The sequence below is a fragment of the Mus pahari genome, chromosome 18, assembly GCF_900095145.1.
Source record: "Mus pahari chromosome 18, PAHARI_EIJ_v1.1, whole genome shotgun sequence".
NCBI classification, from domain to species: Eukaryota; Metazoa; Chordata; class Mammalia; order Rodentia; family Muridae; genus Mus; species Mus pahari.
The window spans coordinates 979,553-1,002,815 of record NC_034607.1 but is presented as its reverse complement, the minus strand read 5'-3'; the positions used below and the strand labels follow the sequence as shown (position 1 = coordinate 1,002,815).

Genomic DNA, 23,263 nt, shown 5'->3' with positions numbered 1-23,263 from the left:
GGGCAGCCTTGTCTAGTCCCTGGTTTTAGTGGGATTGCTTCAAGTTTCTCTCCATTTATTTTGATGTTGGCTACTGGTTTGCAGTATATTGCTGTTATTATGTTTAGGTATGGGCCTTGAGTTCCTGACCTTTCCAAGACTTTTATCGTGAATGGGTGTTGGGTTTTGTCAAATGCTTTCTCATCATTTAATGAGATGATCATGTGATTTTTGTCTTTGAGTTTGTTTATATAGTGGATTATGTTGATGGATTTCCATATATTAAACCATCCCTGCATCCCTGGTTCTTTATCTTTTTTTAAAACTGGAAACAGTGACCCAGTTGGGGCGATGCATGCCTTTAATCTCAGCATTCAGAAAGGAGAAATAGGAAGATCTGAGAGCTCATAGCCTACATAGAGAGGTAGAAAGATCTCTGAGAGCCTGATCTACATTTCCAGGTCAGCCTGGGCTACACAGTGAGATTCTTTCTCAAAAGCAAAACTGTCACAAGCAAGAAGAGAAATATGTGTAGTAAGTGTAACAAATGTTACATAATTTTATTATGCTGAGAGTCGTCACACAATTTTCACACTCTAGATTCCTAACTACAGTCCTAAGTCTATCTCTCCATGGCTGCTCACCTGTGGAACAAATCTTACCTGAAGGCCAGGTCCAGCCTCTAACAGAAGTTTTTGATTGGAGTTTCAGATTCCTGGGAGAGACTCTCCAGCGGCAGGGCAGATTGAGGTGCTACCTCCCCAGCTGTGCAGAGCAGAGCACTGTTCTTAGTCTCTGCTTTATATTGTCCAGTGGGCATCACTGGGCCTTCGATTGTGTCTGGTTATTTTGAATGAGTGATGACACTGAGTTCTAGTTATCAGATTCAGTCTTGGGTGTAGCTATTTGACTAAGTTATTTTTACATGTATAAAAGACCTTTTTCTATTCTCATTACAAAATCAAACCAAAACACTGAGGTCAATCAATGCTGCTCAGAAGTGCATGTATGTGGAGCCATTCATTGGAGACAGTATGGTCAACCTACCAGGGGTTACGCTCTTGAAAAATAATTGACTCATCTTTCTGTACTAGCCTTCCACTTACAATAACTCCTAGAGGTGGATGAGCCTCACATGCCCCTCCACCATACATGTTAGAAAGTCAACTGGTTTGATCTTGTGCAGGTAACCACAGTTGCTGAGAGTTCATGAGTGCAGTGGTCATAAAATAGTGTTTTGTCCTGGTTATTAGCATTCTTAATAGATTGCAGTTAATAATTCTTATCACAGCTATAACAGACAGGTTTCCTCCTGTTCTGTATCCTGCCTCTTTAAATTGCTGATCATTTCCTTTGTTATACAGACACTTTTTAATTTCATGAATTCCCACTAGTCAAATTTGGGCATTATCTCCCATACTATGGAAATCCTATTTAGAAAATCCTTGGTTGGACTACAGAAATGGCTCAGTGGTTAAGTGCATGCACTGTTCTGACAGAGAACCCATTCCCAGTACCCATATCAGATGGCTCACAACGACCTGTGACCCATCTCTGCCCTTTCCTGGCACATGTGCACTTACTTGCCCACTGTGGTGGTTTGACTAGGTATGGTCTCCACAGATTTGTATGTTTGAATACTTGGCCATAGGGAGTGGCATTACTAGGAGGGGTAGCCTTTTTGGAAGACGTATGGTCTTGTTAGAGAAAGTGTGTCACTGTGGAAGTGGGCTTCAAAGTCTTAATTGCTCAAGCTACACCCAGTGTGAAACACACTCCTCCTGGCTGCCTTAGGATCAAGATATAGAACTCTCACATCCTTCTCCAGCACCATGTCTGCCTGGATGCTGCCTTGCTTCCCTGACATGATGATAATGGACTAAACCTCTGAAACTGCAAACCAGCCCCAATTAAATGTTTTTCTTTATACTAGTTGCCTTGGTCATGGTGTCTCTTCTTCACAGCAATAAAACCCTAACAAGACGCCCACAGACAGACAGAAACGCACGACTTAGAATAATAAAAATAAATCTTAAAAAAAAGATAAAGTGGTTGATTGAACCTATATCTAGGAGGACTTTGCCTACCTTTTGCTATTGGAGTTTCAGAATTTCTGGTCTTATATTAAGGTTTCTGATGCAATTTGAGTTAATTTTTATGCAGATTGAGAGAGATAAGCATAACTTATTTTTCTACATGTACCTATTCAATTATCTCAACACTTTTTTTTAAGGCTATCTGTTTTCCAATATATGTTTTGAAAAAACTTTATTGGGGCTGGAAAACTATTTCACTGGTTAAGAGTACTTACTGCTTTTGCAGAGGCCCCGAATTAGATGGCCTAAACCTACCTGTATGTAACTCTAGCTCCAGGGAATCTGACATCCTCTTCTGGGCTCTGGGCACCTGTACTCATGTATACACACACATATCTATGAATGAAAATAAAATAAATCCAAAGAGACACCCAATGAGCCCTTTATATGGGTACTGTGATCAGTCGTTATGATTGTGGAACAAGCACTTCTAACCAGCAAGACATCTCTCCATGCCTCTCCCTCACTGTTAGAGATCAAACCCATTTGCACATACCAAGCAACTTCTTCAGCACTACGCCATACCCATACCTTCAGCCCTTTATCAACTGCTAATGGAGTAAGTATAGGTCTATAGTGTGATTCTTACCCTTCCTCACAGAAATGTATGTGGGATATTTTAGGAGTCAGTAGACTTAGTGCCTATGAACTTCACCCTGAAAGAGTGAGCTGTGCTGGATCCTCCCCGTAAGAAATTCTACAGAGAAGTGATTCAGGAAACCTTCAGAAACTTGACTTTTACAGGTGGGAATGAGTTGCCTAGTATCTTATTAGTTAATCATTTGGAAAGGTTCTCTGTGATGCCCAGTGATGGAAAAATAACATTTTAGTGACTATTTCAGAAATGATCACTTTATGCTATGAATGCAGAGAAAAATATGGGTTTTCTGTAATGTAATTTGTTACTTCTGAATCTTCACTTTAGGAAAAATTCTGGAAGTCTTGTATTGAAGATAAATACAAAATTGCCTGGAAAAATCTAAGGTAATTTGCACTTGGAAGAGAAAGCAATGTTCTCCAATAAATCTGGTGTGACAGGAAACTTGAAAAATAAGCAAGAGATCGTAATAAGCCCAGGTGAGGGGCAGGGCCAGCTTTCCCAAGTGTGATGGCCTGGCAAAGGGGTGGGCCAGCTCAGCACTGTGCCTCAAGTGGCAGTCCACACCAGGGACATCTGCCTCAAGTTTGGTGGTAACTCGGACCTGGGACAATAACATAAACCCCAGCTGCCATAGGATTACAGACCTAAGACATGGCCCTCAGCAGCAGCAAGGTCCCCATGGCCTCAGGTGGCAGCGCTGGTCACTCAGATGAATATGTCCCTGAGGGAGCTCAGATCTCAGACATCTGTTGATTTATTATTATATTAATATAGACTCATAAAATTAATATGGCAGCAGTCATTCCTTAACCAGCTTATTCCCCAATAATCATATAGAAAGACTAAGATTTATTAAAATGCCCAACTTGAGACCCATCCCATGGGCGAGCACCAATCCCTGTCACTATTAACAATACTTTGTTATGTTTGCAGACAGGAGCCAAATACTGAACAATTATTATGCCATCCTTTACCTTCAAGCTAGTCAGGCTTCCTCCCAGACAATATTCTCAAACGATTTGCATTTTCATCCTTTCTTGATCCAGCTCTGTTGCCCTCATGCCGTCTCAACCTCTCCTTGTGGCTCCCTCTTCCCCTTCCTAGAATTGGAAGCTCACCTTATTCTCCCTAAAGCTCTGAATCGGCTCTTTGGCTTTTATTGCTAAGGCAGAGAATGAACAACGACAATGTTTATAAAGCTTGAGACAGGAGCATCTAAGAATAAACATAACAAAGCCATGTCTAGATTGAAACAAAATATGAATACGAGAAATCAGCTTTTCAGTAACACAAGGGTAGGGCATCTCCAGGACTAGACAGAGACCTCAGATAAAGGAAGCACCTAAGAACCAATGGATGTGACCTTAGCTGTGACTAATTATATTGGGGGTATAGAAACTGAAGAGGTTGCCTCTTTTAACCAGGCAGGGACCCCAGTAGAGCAATAGAGGTACCAACACCCCTACAAAACTTTCAACCCCAAATTTATCCTGTCTACAAGAAATATAGGCACAGGGAATGGAACACGGGTCCGAGTTACCACCAAACTTGAGGCAGATGTCCCTGGTGTGGACTGCCACTTGAGGCACAGAGCTGAGCTGGCCCACCCCCTTGCCAGGCCATCACACTTGGGAAAGCTGGCCCTGCCGCTCACCTGGGCTTATTACGATCTGTGCCTATATGGATCTGAGTGAATGGTCAACCAATAACAGGCCCAACTTGAGACCCATCCCATGGGCGAGCACCAATCCCTGTCACTATTAATGATACTTTGTTATGTTTGCAGATGAGAGTAAGTTGTCTTTTAAGAGGACCCACCCAACAGCTCATTCAGACAGATACAGACACCCACAGCCAAACAGTGGATGGAGCTTGGGGACTCTTACGGAAGAACAAGAGGAAGGATCTCAGCCTCTAAGGAATAGGACCACCACAAGGAGACTAATAGAGTCAACTAACCTGGACTCATGGGGCTCTCAGAGTCTGAACCACCAACCAAAGAACATACATGGTGGATCTAGACTTCCCCACACATAATGTACCAGATACACACCTTGGTCTTACATGTGGGTCCCAAACAACTAGAGCAGGGGCTATTCCAAAAGCTGCTGCCTCTATATGGGATATGATCCTCTAGCTGGGATGCCTTGTCTGGCCTCAATGGGAGAGGAAGTGCCTAGCCTTGCAGAGACTTGAAATGCCAGGGCTAGGGGATATCCAGGGGGACTCCACCCACTCACAGGAAAAGGGGAGGGAAATGGTGGAAGGATTGTTGAAGGGGGTGACCAGAAGGGGGCAGTGAGCAGGATGTAAAGTGAATAAGCAAAATAAATAAATAAATAAATAAATAAATAAATAAATAAATAAACAGGATGTAAAGTGAATAAGTAAAATAAATAAATAAATAAATAAATAAATAAATAAAGTTAGATTAAAAAAAGGATAACCTTTACACAGTATAAAAACATTATGCCTACAGACATAGTGTCCAGCTACAGCCCAGACCACAGACATCCACTTGGCCTTTGGTGGTAACAGACATCAACACAGATACCAGTTGCAGCAGCATCAGAGACTCAGATACAGCCCTTGGTGGCAGCCCATGGGTCAGGACCTTCTCCTATCTGCCTGTTCCTTGCTGCTGTGTGTCTCTAGTTACACTTTTCTCCACATTGTATGAACCTCTAGGCTTCACTTTCTCTTCTGTATCTCCACTGGATACTCCATTCTTCCCATCTTTCCACCACACATTCATCCATTGTAGTAGCACCCATGGCAGGTGTCTTTCTTCCATCCCAGACAGGTGTCTTTCTGGAGGCTGGGGTGGCCACTTGGGTCCTTTCTTAGTGTTTAAATGTTAATTTTTAAAGATTTGTTTATTTATGTATGTATATGTGCATGTGATACCCAAGAAGCCAGAATAGGGTATCAGATTCCTCCCCAGAGTGGCTGTGAGTTGTCCAGTGTGGGTGCTGAGAATCTATCTCTGCTCTTCTGTATAAGACCAACTAGTGCTTTTAAATTCTCTGAGCCATCGCTCCAGTTCCCTTTTGTGTTTTAAAGTTTATATCTCTTCGTTTTTTCATTTATATTTCCTACAAGCACACTTAGTACATGTGCTTTAAACTTAAAACACACACACACAGAGATAACCTTTACACAGTGCATAAAAACATTATGCCTACAGACATCTACATGGTATCCAGCTACATGATGTCTGGTTTAGGTATGATTCAGATGACTCAGAGTGAGAGACTGGTGGAGATGTTATTGAACAGTACAGAGCTAGTTCATATGGAACATGATGAAGCCACAGTACCAGAAGTAGCCATTAGCTATTAAGGAATATAACCCATAGAGACCCTGAATAACAGAAGCTGTGGTGTATGGTAAAGGGAAACAGACCCACCGCCATCCATCCCTTGAGGCAGCTGAATAGCTCAATTTATTTTCCTATTGTCTGCTTTCTGGGTGGCCTCTCTGATGAAAAGAAGCATTTCAAAGTGCATAGGCTGTGGGAGCACCTGCATCTTTTTTATATTATTCCACAACTCAGTGAACTCATTCATACCTTTTTGCTTTAAGATGTGCCAGGTTTCCTAGCACTGAACAAGTTTATTAGAAGGTCCAGCTACAGCAAAAGTCATTAGAAAACCCTAAGGGGATGGTGGAGACTGAGGGGAGGAAATGTGGAAGGGGGCACTGGGAAGAGGGGGACTGCAATTGGAATATAATATGAATAAATTAATGTTAAAAAGAAGAAAGGAAACCCTAAGCCGGGCATGGTGGTGCACGCCTTTAATCCCAGCACTTGGGAGGCTGAGGCAGGTGGATTTCTGAGTTCGAGGCCAGCCTGGTCTACAGAGTGAGTTCCAGGACAGCCAGGGCTATACAGAGAAACCCTGTCTCGAAAAAACAAAACAAAACAAAACAAAGCAAAACAACCTAAACCTGAAGTAATTATTATACAAGAAACATGGAATGTGGGTGATGCTTTCATGAGTGTGATAGCATATGCATTTAATCCCAGCAAAGGAGACAGATGCAGATACAGGTAGGTGCTTATGAGTTGGAGCCCAGCCTAGTCTGCATAATGAGTTCCAGGCCAGGTAGAGCTACACAGTGAGACCCTATCTCAAAAATAAACAGATGAATAAATATTAATAAATGCTTAAGGATGACCACGATATACTTATTTAATAAGTAGTTTGACACTGACCATAAGTGGTATTTTTGTTTCTTTGTAGTCTTCTATCCTAACAATTCACCTAAACATACTGCCCTCATATGGTGTGGAACCAAGAGAGAGGTCAGCGTTGTTACAGACCCATACTGTCACTCACTGTTACTAAGACTCCATACCGTACAAGAATACGTTTCTGTCCTTTAAGCCTAATGTGGGGAGCTACATTGTCATAACTGTTATTAAGTTTTCATATTCTATAAGAATGTTTGTTTCCTAAGCCTCTGGCAATTTATGCTTTTCAACCAATGATGAATATGTAACCCCATGATGTAAACCCACCCTTTGCCTTACTCTGAACTCCTGAAACTATGATAATGACTGCTCTTTTACCTTATGAAGATGTGTCTTCCCAGATACCTCGGTGACTCCCCTTCCATATGGTGTAGTCTTTCACTATATTTATTGCCTCCTTCCTACAAACCAACTATCCTGGCAGCTATTCTGCATGGCATATATTCACCTCACAGGCAGCCTTGACCCCTAAGTCCTCCAGTCTTCTGTCCAGGTACTAACAGCCAATTATCTTGACAGTTCTTTTCTATCAACCCCAACCCTTCCCCATAAAAAGGACAACCCCCCCCCCCCCAAAAAAAAAAAAAAAAAAAACAAAAACAGTGAGAAGTTGCTCTCTGAAATCCCAGCTTTGGGAGAGGTAGCCAGCTGGTCAGTTCCAAATTTGGTTTGCTTTAGTCAGACAGTTGTGCAATTGTTATAGTAATACTAAGAAGTAAGTGAAGAATTTATTTAGGAGTATTTTAACAGAAAGAAGGATAATCAATGACTGACACTAGTCTTTTTTTATAAAGTTTTTTATTTTAAGTGGTTGGGAAACAAAAACCACTGATCATAAAATGCTATCAAGGGGCTGGAGAGATGATCTACTGCTTGAGTGCTATTTTTTTGTAGTTTCCTTTCTGTTGCAATAAAATACAGACCAAAACCAACAACGAAAACTTGGGAGTGGAAAAGACTTGGGATATTTCATACCAAAACAGAAAATAAACCAATACACCACTGTTGCTGAGGACCCAGATTCAGTTCCTAGCACTCACATCAGGTGACTCACAATGCCATGGTGATAAGGAGATCCAACCCTGTCTTCCGATCTCTACTGCCACATACTTATGTAGTACATACAAACTCATGTGCACAACAGGCACATACACATAAAAATATAAGAAAACGCTATTGACTTTCAAAGGGTGATCTTAAACTGGATATCAATATGCAATGTACCTTTGGACGATCTTGATGCATACAAATCAGATAGAGCACAGCTCATCTTAATGGGCATAAAACTGCCATCGCATCATACAGCAGCATGAAACATTCAGTTAATTAAGCTATTCAATGTGTTATTATCAAACAGGTGATTTTGTCCAACAGGTGTTATGGAAATGAGCTTGTCATTGTAGGTAGGAAGACAGTTTCACAGCATGCTGTCACCAAGCAAAAGTGGGATTCATGGCTTTGATGAAAAAGAGAATCTCAGGCTGAGCCAGTGTCGATTTGGAGATTAAAACAGAAAGGTGCCCAAGGGAAGGAAATAATTTCTTTAAAGGTTGTTTGAACCCCCTTCATTCCTCCTCCCCACCCCCAATCAACAAACCCTTTAAAAAAACACTTCTTAGAGAGTATAGTTCATGACAAAAGTTAAACGCTAAGGAACTGTTTGATAAACAAAGGTGTAGTGAGGCAGATTTCTGTGGGCAATTGTACAGATTTACAAATGAGAGGCAAGTGCTAGAAATATGTCACTTTAGTCTTAAATAAGAAAAATTGTTTTCTTCTTCTTCCTTCTGTCATGTTCTTCCATTTATGACACAGGGTCTCTCTGTGCTGTTTAGGCTGGTGTTGAACTCACAGAGAACCTCCCAAATGCTGGGGGGTTAAAGGTATGCATCACCATGGCAGGCTTTTCAATTTGGGTTTTATCAATGGTAGCTCAAGTTTCCTGCTTTTATTAGCAAAGAGAACCAGAGACTGTGGGGAGGGGGGCAGTGTTTTGTTTTTCATAATTTTCTCCTTTTGGCATGCTTCAATTTGAAGAGTTTCAAATTTAGCCTCAACTTAGCATTAAAGTTCAATAATTTTCAATTTCAATTTATGGACTCATTTCATTGTGAGTTTATAAAAGCAAATATTACCAAGTTTGAAGAACGTTTGTATTTACTGGAGGACTGTTCAGTGTATCATAGGAAATACTTGAGTATCTAAGTTATAAAAGTTTAAACTAGTCCAGATGACTGGAATTAGCCATATATTCATAGGAGCAGCATATTTTATGATGAGAAATGGTAACACGTCATATGCAAAAAATATAATTCTGGTCTGGGGCAATAGCTGTAGATAAAGGACTTGCCCATCGAGACGACGTGAGTTAAAACTCCTAAAACCCAGACGCAGCAATCGCACACCTGTAATCCCATATTTCTATGACAAGATAGGAGATGGAAGCAGGGTCCCCAGAGGCTCCCGGTCAGCTGTCAGATGCAGCAGAAACAAGGGAGACCCTGTCCCGGCAAGACGGCAGGTGGCACAGCACATACATGTCTACACACAGAGACTTTTAAAGTAGGTAGCCCTTAAGTAGCAGTATGGATCGAGATCAAGTGACAAAACAAAACATCAACAAGCCCCACGCATTCTGTACGCGTCTTGGAAATTTGTAAAATTCACTAAATTTTGCAAAAGCTGAAAAAGAGCAAAATTTCTCTCTTTCAATTAATCAGATCATCTTAGGGTTTTCCAGAATCAAACCAAGAGAGTTATTAAAGAAGACATTTACTAGATTGTCATATATGATAGGGGCTGGTGATCCAACAGTGGTTGGTTGTACCCGAGAAGTAGAGATCTTGGTAGCTGCCCACGCTGAAAAGCTAAATGCCTTAGGGGGCCCAATCTGAGGCCAAATACTGGAAGCTCCTGGAGAGTCACTAGAACTGAGTCCAAGTTAAGAGAAAAAGACAGCAGAGGTTCATAGTAGCATCAGTAGATACACTCAGGACAAAAGGAAGGTAGGTATGTGCCTGCTGCTTTTTCCTGAGACTTCATCTAGGACGATGTTCGGAGTTGCTACCCACACTGAATCTGAGTTTTCCCCTCCAAGTCACTGTCCTACATATCACTCCTTCTATGGAAATTTCCTCACCAATATACAGGTGCATTTCATCAGTCAAGTGAACCTATGTTATACACATTTTCTAAATAAAGACACTACCAAAGTTATTTCACTTAACATGATTTTCATGTACAAATGAAAACATTGTTTCCACAGAATAGGTGTCAAAGTCCCTTGAGGAAAACTTATCCACTTATTATACCATAATTAAATATGACAATACATAGCAATACCCAGTATTATTAAATCAATAAATATATTACATGGTAAAAGAAGAGATAGAAAGAAAACATGAATATTATTTTATGTGCATGTGTATTTCTTAGCCTCATTTCCTGTTGTGACAAAATATCCAGGTAAAAGCAACATAAAGGAAGGGGGGGGGGTTATTTGGCTTATAATTCCATCACTGTGGGAAGTCAATATGGCAGTAACTTGAGCAGCTTCACACCCATAGTCAAAAGCAGAGAACAGTGAATTCACACTCCTACATATCACTCCTTCAGATAGCGTTGGCTTCTGAGCACCGGCATTAAAGGAATATGCCATCACACCCAGCCCAACATAAATACTCTTAATAAAATAGGACCCGATAAAATTAGAATCCTTACTTCTGTAACTGGACCCACAGGCATGTCATATTTATAAGTACCTTTGGATGTCATTTTGTATTTCTTCCTCTTCAGCAAGTGCTAAGCATCTTAATTTTTTTAATTTTTAATTTAAAATAAATTTTAGTATAAAAAAACTTGTAAGTAAATAAAAAACATCATCATACACCCAAATCAACTAGCTCTTTACCTTGAGAAGTGATTCACACTTGCATTCTTGAGTATCTGAGCCATTTATTACCCTGTTTGAACTGAGTTGTAGCTTCCCATGGGTTTTAATCAACAGACATGGCAATAATAAAGAAATCCAGGAATAGACTTTCTTTCCTTGTATTCTAGTTTGAATTGTTATTGTTGTTCCTGCTAAAACACTGACCAAAATCAACTTGAGGAAAAAGGATTTGTTTTAATTACACTTTACATTCCAACCCCAAGAGAAGCCAGAGTAGGAGGATCTCAAGGCAGGAACTTAGAATGTGGAAGGAGGACCTGAAGAAGAGACCAAGGAGGAAGGCTTGAGTTTTGGCTTGCTCCTCATGGCTCACTCAGCCTGCTTTCTTGTACAACACAGGGCCACCTACCCAGGAGTGGCACTACCCACAGTAGCCCTGTCCCATACATCATTAATCAAACAAATACCCCCACAGACTTGCCTACAGGTCAATCTAATGGCGATTTCTCTTACAGGTAATTCTAGCTTGTGTAAAGTAAACAAAACATCTCCATTACTGAATAGCAGTCTCATTCCCTACTGGTCATGTGGAACTGTCAGTCCAGTGACAATAACAATTTTTAGTTAACTCAAGGGCACAAGGAACCCAGAGTAAATGGGTGTGGTATTAGGTATGTGTCTTAGCTTCCAGTTCAAAGGAATGAGTGGATGTTCTTCCTGGTGGAACCATAATATGTACAGAACACGAAAAAAACAATTGCTGGCAAGTTATAGGGATGGTTCCCACGCCCCTCAGGTCCCGGGCCCATGGAGAAACAGCGCTGTATGAGACACCAATTCAGGGCACACCCATCACCCTGGAGAGCCTTGTCCTAGCACCGTGAGCTAGTGCCAACTCATTTGTTGTCAAGATATTTGCTATAACTACATCTCAAAAGGCCATTTCACTATTCAAACAACCAAAATTCTTCAGAATGGTAGGGAAACAGGGAAAAAAAAAAGATACTCTCTGCTCCACTGCTTAAGCAAACTTCATAGAATTATGTCATGCCACCATTTATTTACAAGAGTTAGACTTAGAAATAAATAGTTCAGATATCTATTTTAGTAATAAACTAATCAGTGTGATATAATTTTAGAAAATTTTCCTTCAGGTTATGTAATTTTTGGAGCATTCTACATAAATTACTTTGTATTGAACCTTTCATAATGTACATTTATGGTTCTCTACTACCTGAGGAATTTCATAGAATTTTAAAACAATTTCTTACAGTCAACTTTCTGAGCGAATTTTGATATTGGGTGCATTTTTAGTTTGTGTTTTTTTTTGTTAATTGAAAAATATGACTAGTGGCAACCCTCATAACTTTATATTGATACTTGTTTGTTTCACTAAACATTATAACAATTTTTTACAGAAAGGGCATGCAATAAGGAGTCCTTCCCACATTTTATGCTTGGGAATTCTCTCTAGCATGGGTCTTTTCATGTATTCTAAGGGAGCCACAACGAGTGAAGGCTTTGCCGCACTGCTTACATATGAAGGGCTTTTCACCAGTGTGAACTTGCTCATGCCTCTGACAGTCACCCAGAGCAGGAAAGGCCTTCCCACACTGCTTGCACGCATAGGGTCTTTCTCCGCTGTGAATCCTCTCATGGCGTCGAAGGGAACTGTGGCCAGTGAAAGCTTTCCCACACTCCTTACAGTCATAGGGCTTTTCCCTAGTATGAATCCTTTCATGGCGCTGAAGAGAACTCTGTATAGTGAAGGCTTTACCACATTCCTTACATCTATAGGGCTTCTCTCCAGTGTGAATTCGTTCATGTATCCGAAAGGTACCAGAAGAAATGAAACCTTTCCCACACTTTTCACAGACATAGGGTTTCTCTCCACTGTGAATTCTTTCATGATTTCGAAGGGAAGTACGAGTAGTGACAGCTTTATTACACAGGTTACAAACATAGAGTTTCTCTCCAGTGTGAGTCCGTTCGTGTACTCGACAGGTACTTGAAGAAATGAAACATTTGCCACAGTATTTGCATACATAGGGTTTCTCTCCACTGTGAATTCTTTCATGGCGTGGAAGTGAACTTTGACCAGTGAAAGCTTTCCCACAATACTTACATACAAAGGGTTTCTCTCCGCTGTGAATCCTGTCATGACGTCGAAGGGAACCACGACTAGGAAAGGCTTTCCCACAATGGTTACATATGTAGGGTTTCTCACCAGTATGAGTTCTTTCATGTCTTCGAACCTTACTTGAAGAAGAAAAGGCTTTCCCACATTGATGACATTTATATGGTTTCTCAATGGTGTGAGTATTTTCATGCTTCAGATAGTATTCAGGATACATGAAGGTTTTCCCACATTCCCTAAATTTATAGAGACTCTCTTCATATACCTCATATTCATATCGTTTATGTCCTGGTTGAACAGGAATATGCATATTTAGGGGTGGGAGACCAATAAGTATGTCTTCACATAAATTACTTCCACACAGTTTTACTCCATGAGAGCTTTTCTTGTTCACAACAGTATCTGGACACTCACTGAAGGTTACTTCACACTGTCTGCCTTCACTGGGTTTATACAATAATTCCACCAGTCCACTTCTGCAAAAAGTAGAAGGCACAGTACTCAGATTTCACTTATAAGTTACCAGTCAGGACAATTGTTCATATTTTACATGACTAGAATTCTTTAACATGAACGTACCAAATGTCCCACAGGATTTCTAGAGGACATATAATGTGAAGATACCGGTATTCATATAGATGTTAACACTTTTACCAAATAAAATATTCTGCAAACACTGAATGCCCATGCCATTATGCTTGCTTATTTACTTGTTTATTTTTCATTAGTCATTTGTTCTGGAGTCTTGCTTCTTGCTGTGATGCGTAAGTTTGCCTTGAACTAACTACCATCTACTGCTAGAATTGTAATTAGTCAGTACTAAAGGTGCCTCTCTATGACACGTTATTCTTTAAACAAAATGCTTCTACAAAAAATGCTTTCAGATTTTAACATACTTGCATATATTCAGTATATTTTGAAGATGACAACCAGCGGAAAGAATACATGCCTTCAAGCTTTTAAATTATTATTACTGGGTAAATAGAGGAGACTGTATAAAGGTCTTAGAGGAAAACTTGGTGGAGTCAATACACTCTTCATTAAAAAAAATCTCATACTCAAAGCTTGAAGATAATGTCATACCTGTTCTACTTTTATTATTTATTAAATTTAAAACAATATTTATTTCTATTTTTAAAAAACTGTAAAGATTTGTTTTATTTTTAATTATGTGTGTATATATGTGTGTGTGTACATAAGTGTGGTACCTGTACTGCACATTGTCTAAAACTGGAGTACAGATGTTTGTGAGCTGCTCCAACATGGATACAGGGGACCCTACTCAGGGTCTCTGAAGAATGGTATTTGTGAGTTAGGTCCTCAGCCCATTACATTTCAGTGTGTGTGTGTGTGTGTGTGTGTGTGTGTGTGTGATATGAGTGAGTACAGATGTAGATATCAGAGGACAACATGCAAGAGTTGGTTCTCTTGATTCACCATGCATGTTCTGGGATGGAACCACAGTCATTAGACTTAGTGGAAAACACCTTTCCCTACTGAGCCATCCTCATTAGTCCTTACTGTGTGGGTGTGGTGGTCAAATGAGAATACCAGGGATCCTCTTCTATCACTGCCATGTCAAGCCCTTGAGACAGGGGTCTCTTATTGCATCTGGAACTCATGCTACCCTCCCACCCTTTCAGCTTGGCTGATAGCCAGAAACCTGAGGAATAGCTCAATCTTGCCTTTAAAAAACCCATGAGTGCCGGGCGTGGTGGCACACGCCTTTGATCCCAGCACTCAGGAGGCAGAGGCAGGTGGATTTCTGAGTTCGAGGCCAACCTGGTCTACAGAGTGAGCTCCAGGACAGCCAGGGCTACACAGAGAAACCCTGTCTCAGGAAAAAAAAAAAAAAAAAAAGTGAGTGCTGGGGATCCCCGAACTCAAGTACTAATGCTCACAGAGCACAGTTCGTACCCCCGACTCACTATCTGTCCAGCCCATATCATTTTGTTTTGTTTTGTTTTCTTCCCAGATCATTTTTTAATTTATTTATTCCCTTTACTTATTGGTCACTACTTCCACTCCTGGTCCCTTCCTTCCACAGTCTCTTCCCCTATCCCCTTCTCCTTCTTCTCTGAGAGGGTAGAGGACCCCCTGACCTTGGAACTCCAAGTCTCTACATAGCCCATGTCATTTTAAAATAATTTTGTACATGAAACAAAATTTGTGTCTACTTGATGATCAGAAAATCAACTGTATCATCTTGTTAGTATATTCTGTCACCAATTCTATATGAATTTTTGTAAAATTATTGGAGACTAAATTAATTTGAAGTTGGGTTTATTTTTAAATTTTCTACATTCTTAAAAAAATTCCCATTTACTTCTCTATTTCTTTATTTATATGTTATAGGTGTCTTGCTGCATGAATGTCTGTGCAACACCTGCATGCAGTGCTCAAGGAGGTTAGAAATGCATGTCCAATCTCCTGGGACTGGCGTGTAAGATGGTGGGTGACGGAATCTAATCCTAGCTCTCTGAAAGAACAATGTTATCAACTACTAAGCCATTTATCTACCTTTCATTCCCAAATTATTAAGCAACATGGAGGGGACAAATTACCTTAGGTTTCTCCTAGAATCTTCATCCACATCTTTACTCCTCTGGCCTTCCTCAATTTGTCCTAAAATGCAGAGTCAGAAAAATTATTATGAAACCAACCTATACTAACTTCTGTAAGTTCATAGTATAACAAGTAAATGCTTGGAATATTTATCACATTTACCCTTTATATTTTAAATCACTGAACAGCATTGGCAAGCAAAATAGCTCTCATTGTTAAGCAAGGAAATCATTACCTATAGCAATTAGGTTTTTGAAGGTTTCCTGCATCACATCTGTGTAGAGTTGCTTCTGGGAAGGATCCAGTAAATCCCACTCCTCCAAGGTGAAGTTTACAGCCACGTCCTCAAAAGTTAGACAGTCCTAAAATATGCCGTATCAGGAAGAAGAATGAGATTCACAGCACTGTAGAGTAGACACATTCTCCAAGGAGTTCACAGGGAATGTGTTCTCCAAAGGTCATGACACTCTCATTCACCATGCATACCCTCTTACACAGCAATTCCTGTATTAGATTGGAACTCTTTGTTAAAGGAATAAGAAATAACAGGACAGGAATAACAACTATGCTGCTGGGTCTTGCAATCCAGCAAGATTGGGTTTTTTTGTTTGTATTTTGTTTGTTTGTTTGTTTGTTTGTTAGGTATACACCTTTAACACCTCACAAGGCCGTCCAGCTACTTAGTGCACACACAGCTAACACCAGCTATCCTGCGTCCACATATTCTTAGAATGACTGAATCCAAAGTCTGATTTTTGCTTTTGTCTATATATTGCTCTTGGGATGGATCTCAACAGATTGATAGCAAGGGGTGGAAACCTGTGTTTTTGTACACAATATGTTAGTTGCTTAAGTCCTGCTTTCCCTTTAATGCTTAAAAGTTTTTAGCATGCTCACCAGAGGGAGACCACTTGATCATTCCCAATCTGTTATGTGAATGATGAGCCTTTACTGAACTGCTCTGAGAGTAACTATCACTTTTTTGTCACAATGTATTATAGCTCGATGTATTTATTATGCCTGCACTAAGAGAAAACTTCTGGAAGATACTGGGTTTCTTATGAAGTAACCACAGGCATTCTGAAGAGTAATTTACTAAGCTAATAAAAAACATTACTTTTTAAAAATAAATGAGAAAATGTCAAAGAACAACGAAATGATAGGAATGGTGTCACAATTTTAGATGCAGCACAATGAGTTCAAGATAGCAGCCCCTCAAAAGTTTTTTTTATTTTTTTATTCAAGTAACTGCAAATAGAAACCTGGCTAGAACCAATACCAGCCACCCTTCCCCCACTCTTTCCAAGTAGTGCTCAAAACTGCCCTATCCAAGTGCCAGAGCCCCATCTTCCCTGGGATGGAGCAGTAATCAACCTGCTGCCCCTCAGCCCTGCTGCCCTGAGCGTCTTGGAGGGGAGAATGCATTCAGAAGGGAGGATGAACACTTGGTGCTAGCAGTAACAGCAATGGTAGGTGTCTAAGAACGAACACTGAACAAGAAAAACAACACAAATATCAAGAGGTTTCTGAACAGAAAAAAAAAAAAAATGGAACCAGAACCTTGAGGGTAGGGGACAGGAAGGCACAAAAGAAGTGGGCAAAGCTAGTTCCTTAATGCCCCACTGGAGGAATGAAAAGAGCCCAGAGTACATACAACCAGAAGAAGTGAGTTAACACCCCATCTTCCATAGGTGGAGAGAAGTCAGAGGATAGGGCCTTACCCTGGAGATAGGTGGTAACTCCCATCTGTCACCTCTTTAGGTACTACCACAGGAGAGCAAAGTGGGTGGGGCTAACATCTGTCTTACTTCTTGTAGTCCAAGGAGCTCACCCAACCTAGTAAAGGATCTAGGTAAGGTGAAACAAAAATGTCTGAGAGTCTCACCTGGTGACAATTTGGTGGGGTGCATGCTAGGATCTAAGTACCCCCTACACTGACCACATCTGGTACTGCAAGGTCAGCCACAGCGCTGTCAGAATAAGATGGGGCTAGGACCCCTGAAGACCAGGGAATACTTCCAGGACCCTCTACAACAGCAGTTCTTAACCTGTGGGTCATACATCAGATAGTCTACATAATCAAATATTTACATTAAGGTTCATAGCAGTAGCAAAATTATAGCTATGAAATAGCAATAAAAATAATTTTATAGTTGGAAGTCACCAAAACATGAGGAACTATATTAAAGGGTTGCAGTATTAGGAAAGTTGAGAACCACTGTATTACGGGATCTTTCTTTCTGTTGAGTGTAAGGTCACAAAGTCTCACGGCAAAAAAAAAAAAAAAAAGATGCATCTCTTGGATAAATAGCTTTAATAAATCTAGAACTTGGAGTAAGCATAAGAAGGTAGCTAGAGTCAAACAAAGTTCACTGAATTGTCAGCGTGCCATGGTCAGTATCCATCCTGAGAAGAGACCTCTCATTAGTCCTTCTCAGGAGAATAGTCAATCCACTATAGACTCATCTAAGGGTACTGGTGTACATCCATCCACGTGTGGTGCTACACGAAACAGTTTGAGGTAGTATCCCTGACACAAACATCCTGAAAAGTTAATTCTGAATGGAGCATGGGTTGTAACAAGGGAAACTCAGGAATACAGTGATTCTGCCCTTTATCTCATGAAGAAGTACCAGATGTATGCTTTTTTTTCAATGTTTTTCAAGGCATTGAGGACAGACCTAGAGATGTACCAGAAAAATAATGTGAAGAAAAATAATCCAGTACATAATTAGATGCTTCAATTGTTCTGTGCAGTGTTCTAACAACCCAGTAGGGTTTGGATTCTTCCCACCATTTTTTGGCAATAGTTAAAAAAAAGTCTAGAGCAATTATGACTTTGGTCTGTCTTAGGTTCCTTTTCTGGGGTAGGTAGAAATGTGTACGTTGCATCTCCACAGGGAAAGTCTCTATACAACAATGACACAATCCTTTCTGACATGAGAGAGGAGAATAATAATAACAATAATAATAATAATAATGACATGCCTCAGTGTCTGTCAGAAACAGTGGACAGTAGATAAACACATATGACAAAAAACAGTACCATGTACCTTGCTATAAAAACTTCAAGGAGCATCTTTTGCAGGAAGTTGGAGAGAAGGGAGCTGATATTGGCACTTTTAGAAAGCTGCACAGTAAATTTCCAGATGTAATAACTAAGTCTTTGATGGAAAGCTGAAACCAGTCTAGTACTATTGGTACTAGCTACCTAGTATATACACTCTCATTCCACCTGGCCTGTTACTCAGCATGCTGACCTATACACTCATGAGAGAGGTTCCAGTGGCCTGTGGCTTCTGAGTGCTATAGCTCAAAGGAAGATTAGAAGAAAACATCAAAGAGAAGATTAAAGACAATGCATATATTCTAGCTAACACTGTTACTAAAGATACAGAATCTCGTCCTATGCTTCAGGTTATTAAATTAGGATTTATACCCTGCTACAGTGCCTCGGTGGTTCTGGCAACTTGTTCTGTCTATTGCTCATGACAAATATGAGCAAAACATTCACTTCCACTGTAGTTTTCCTTATCAATTCCACAAATCTCACAGGATTTGTGAAATACCCATGTGTAGTTTTGTTGTTGTTGTTGTTTTGTTTTAACGACATCTTCAACACTGTTTCTCCCTCATTGGAGGGTGCTACCCATTTCTCCACTGAATACTGGCCACAGAAGGCTAGTTAAGGCAGAATCAAGTTTATAGAACCAAAGCATAAGAAGGAACTGAGGACAATTAAAGGCCATTTCAGGCAGATCCATATGTAGTGATGGCACAGTACAGTATGGTTAATATGTGGCAATGATGTTTAACTCAATGTCTTAACTCAAAATACAATAACAACTACACGGGCCAAGTAGCACCCCCAAGAGAACATTACTTCCCAAGACTGACACATTAGCTGTAGTGGGATTCCTACTGATGGGCGCTCTTACTCTTCTTAAGATGATGCTAATCACACCACGAAAAGCCAATTCTGTGCACTCATGCAACTCCACTAAATGGTATTAGAAGATAAAGTAGACAGAGGGATCCTGAAAGAGATGTTATTTCCATAAAGAAAAAGAACCACAAGGGAAATAATTATAATTATGTAAACTAAGAAGATAGTAACTATAAAGATGAAAACAGAATTCAACAAGTATAGTTTCTTCCAAATGAGGATAATGTGTATGGGGACCTGCCCTTCCCACCCCCCAACACACACACACACACACACACACACACACACACACACACACACACANACACACACACACACACACACACACACACACACACACACACACACACATACACAGGACAAGTACACTTAACAGAAGCTACCAAGTAGCAATTCTATTACTATTTTCCTATATATTATAGATTATGTTAAATGATTATTCCCTGCAGTAAGCACAGCAAAACCTCAGAAGCAGAGAAGTGGGCTCTAAGTATATCATTTTTATAAGCAATTTCATTAATTTATGTCTGAGAACTACGTATCTTTTAGAAATGTATGTCCACATGTAACTTACTGCTTAAATTTAAGTTCTTACAACAAGCGAAGAAAAAAATTCCCTTACAACAAGAAGTATCAAGACTTTGGTAAGACAATCAATCAGATGATCACACCATCATCACAGTTCACTCCACACCCCCCAACCATTCCCAATTTCCTTTTTTTTTTTTAACCAAACCCACATGTCCAATTCTGGGATCAAAATTGTTAGGCTTTACTTCATTGAGGCACACACACACACACACACACCACACACACACACACCAGAATAGTTTGAAGAGTCAACAATAGACTCACGTGTTTGAACACTTGGTCTCACACTGTTGGCATTGTTGGGAAAGGTTGTGAAGCCTTGAGATGAAGTGGCTCCCTAGGGGAAGGCCTTGTGGGTTTATAGTTGGTCCCACTTCCTGCTGCCTGTCTGCTTCCTGAGGACAGAGAGTGACCGCCTGCCACTGTACCTTTCCTGCTTTGCTGTATTCCTTCTGAATGTAAACCAATGTAAGACCTTCTTCCCTTAATTTATTTCTTCTCAGGTATTTTCTCACAGAAACAAGAAACATAACTAATATCATGGGCAATGAGAAGAGTGCTGCTTATACTAATCCAGTGAACATTAATATCATAAGATTTAATGAAGTTCTGTGCATACATGTAATATTACATGAAATAAAATGACCCCTACAAAGCAACTACTAATAAAACCACAAGAAGACAAAGAATATATATAGGACTGTATGTATTTTAAAAATTGAAATAGTATGAAGTATGTGTCCCAAACAGGAGAGACAAAGCATGGTTTCGTTGGTTTATTGTAATATTTCATGAAAATGGTATCATTCACCCACAGTCTCTTCCAAGAAGAGAAGCAGAGGTGACAACTACTGATCTATGCCATGAGTCTCATCCCACCATGACACCATAAGAAGATTACAAAGAATGCAAACCAGATACACATCTTTTGTGAATAAATGTGAATAGTTTCTCAACAAATAACCTGAATTTTTATCGGTGAAGAAATGCAACTATGTGTTTTAGTTTTTAAAACAGAGTCTCTCTGCCTAGCCCCGGGTGTCTCAGAACACACGATCTTACTATGAAAAACAGGTTCACTTCACAGAAATTCATCTACCTCTGCTTCCCAAGTCTGAGATTAAAGATTCCAAGCAGTAATTATTGCAAATTGTCAGGACTGAGATATATATATATAAATAACTTTGTAGAACCCATCACCTAAACAAACTAACATACAAAAGCCATAAAAAATATATGGGAAAAAAACAAGGAAAAAATAATACAGAAAACTAGTATTGAGAAGGATTACAACTGGCTTTCTTCACAAATGATATGGTCATCTGTGCAGAAAATCCCAAAGAACTAATAAAAATCTAGAATCAATAGGAGACTTTAGTAAGGTTATGCAGCATTATCTTAATACTTGTATATATAAAACTAAATCTGTATATAACTGAACCATATACAACTAAATCTGTAATTGAAATATAATACTATTCATACAGAACAATGAGAAAAACAGGTGAAAGAGAAATATGGAAAGACAGAGACTCATAAAACATGAAGAATTACATTAAAAATGTTCAATGTCAAAGATAATCGGTATAAATAACATACAATCATAAATTATGCTTGCTATTATATTTAATGCTAAATAATAAACTAGATTATCTGAACTGTTGTTAAATTACACAATAAATACACATCTATAAAAATACAAAATTTCTTGCTAAATTTGACTTTACCCATAGTTGAAAGGTCACCTACATTATCCCATTGTGTAAGAACACAATATGAACCTGGGGACAAAATAATATTATGACCATCATCAAACAAAGAAGCAACAAAATAAACAAAATGAATACAGAACAACTCCAGTTAACAATTCCCACAAGCAGAGAGAGACATGAGACAAGGCTGGTCTTACTACAAATGTAGTCACCAATACCAATTGCTAGAGACTTGGACAAAGAAACCACACTGTTTAAAACAATATTAACTGCATTATTATCTCATTCAAAATTCAAAGGAGATGAAGCATCACTTAGTGACAAACAATTTATAAAATTGTTAAAAGGAAAACCAGGAAAGAGAAAAGTAAAGGAGAAAGCCTCTATGTAAGGAGCTAAATAAAACCAAAACAAGCCTCTGGAAGTGCCATGGCCTATCTGTTCACCAACAGTGTAACTGCGTGGGATACACATGCTGTTATTGAAAGTGATTGCTAACAAACACCTTATTTTAAGGATTCCTTGGGTTAGCAAGACGGTTCAGCACACAGAAGTGTTTGCCATGAAAACCTGATCATCTGAGTTTAATCTCTGTGTCCCTGTAAAGGTGGGAGGGAGGACTGCCTCCATCAGCATTTCTCCTGGAACTCCTTTACTTCCTCGGACCTCGCAGTCCATCTAGTCAGGATCTGACCAGGAACAAACATCACCAACTTTTTATGTTTTATTATTCTTTGGATTGGAGAGGGTACTGAGACTGGGTCCCACTCTGGAGCACTTGCTGACCCTGGCTTTACCATATAGAGCAAGTTGTCTTCAACCTCATGACAACATTCCTTCCTCAGATTCCTGAATGCATAGTTTGCAAGTGTGTACCCATACAGAGAATTGAAATATCACCATTTTATACTCAAATCACAAAAGAAATTTAGAGTAGTTTTGTAAACTCTTATTTTATAGAGACACAATTTTTTGCAAGGAAAACAAAAGGTGAGATCCGAGAAATGGCCTGTTTCACTTTCAGATCACAAGGATGAACCTATGACACCATGGTCACTATGTAGGTGCAGGCCAAGGAGCTTCACTTCTGGTAAATCAGGAAATGCTGTGCATCTAGGAAATGCCAATGAAAACTTCAACTTCGCACTGTTTTCAGTGTTAACAGCATCTTTCCTGTACAAAATCAATTCAAAGTAGTGGCCAAACACCTACAGTTAATTGAGAATCCTCAATTGTGCTGGCATTTTATGCTATCAGTGCCATTAACAGATATTCCAATACCAGTAGGATGTCCTACAATCGAACTCTCACATCTATACTTGGCACAATCCTGAGAAGTTCCAGTCAGTAAGATGGCTCAACAGGTCTTAAGGGGCTTGCCACCAAACCTACCTAAAGACCTAAGCTGGATCCCTAGAACACATGGAGAAAAGAAGAGAAGAGAAGAGAAGAGAAGGGAGGGGAGGGGAGGGGAGGGGAGGAGAGG

The 23,263-nt window shown here is 39.7% G+C and overlaps 1 protein-coding gene across 5 annotated transcripts in view; it reads right to left on the bottom strand.

Moving 5' to 3' along the window:
- Positions 1-10,376: 10,376 nt before the first annotated feature.
- The window catches only part of LOC110335982 (zinc finger protein 136-like), a 19,239-nt gene continuing 6,352 nt past the window's right edge, over positions 10,377-23,263 (bottom strand). For all 5 annotated transcript variants that reach the window (XM_029531365.1, XM_029531364.1, XM_029531366.1 and 2 more), the window contains 3 exons: positions 15,764-15,890; positions 15,528-15,588; positions 10,377-13,439 (listed from right to left, as the gene is read on the bottom strand). In XM_029531365.1, the coding sequence (XP_029387225.1) occupies positions 12,278-13,439; positions 15,528-15,588; positions 15,764-15,797 (1,257 nt within the window). In that variant the 5' untranslated portion in view covers positions 15,798-15,890 and the 3' untranslated portion in view covers positions 10,377-12,277. The remainder of the gene's footprint in view (positions 13,440-15,527; positions 15,589-15,763; positions 15,891-23,263) is intronic.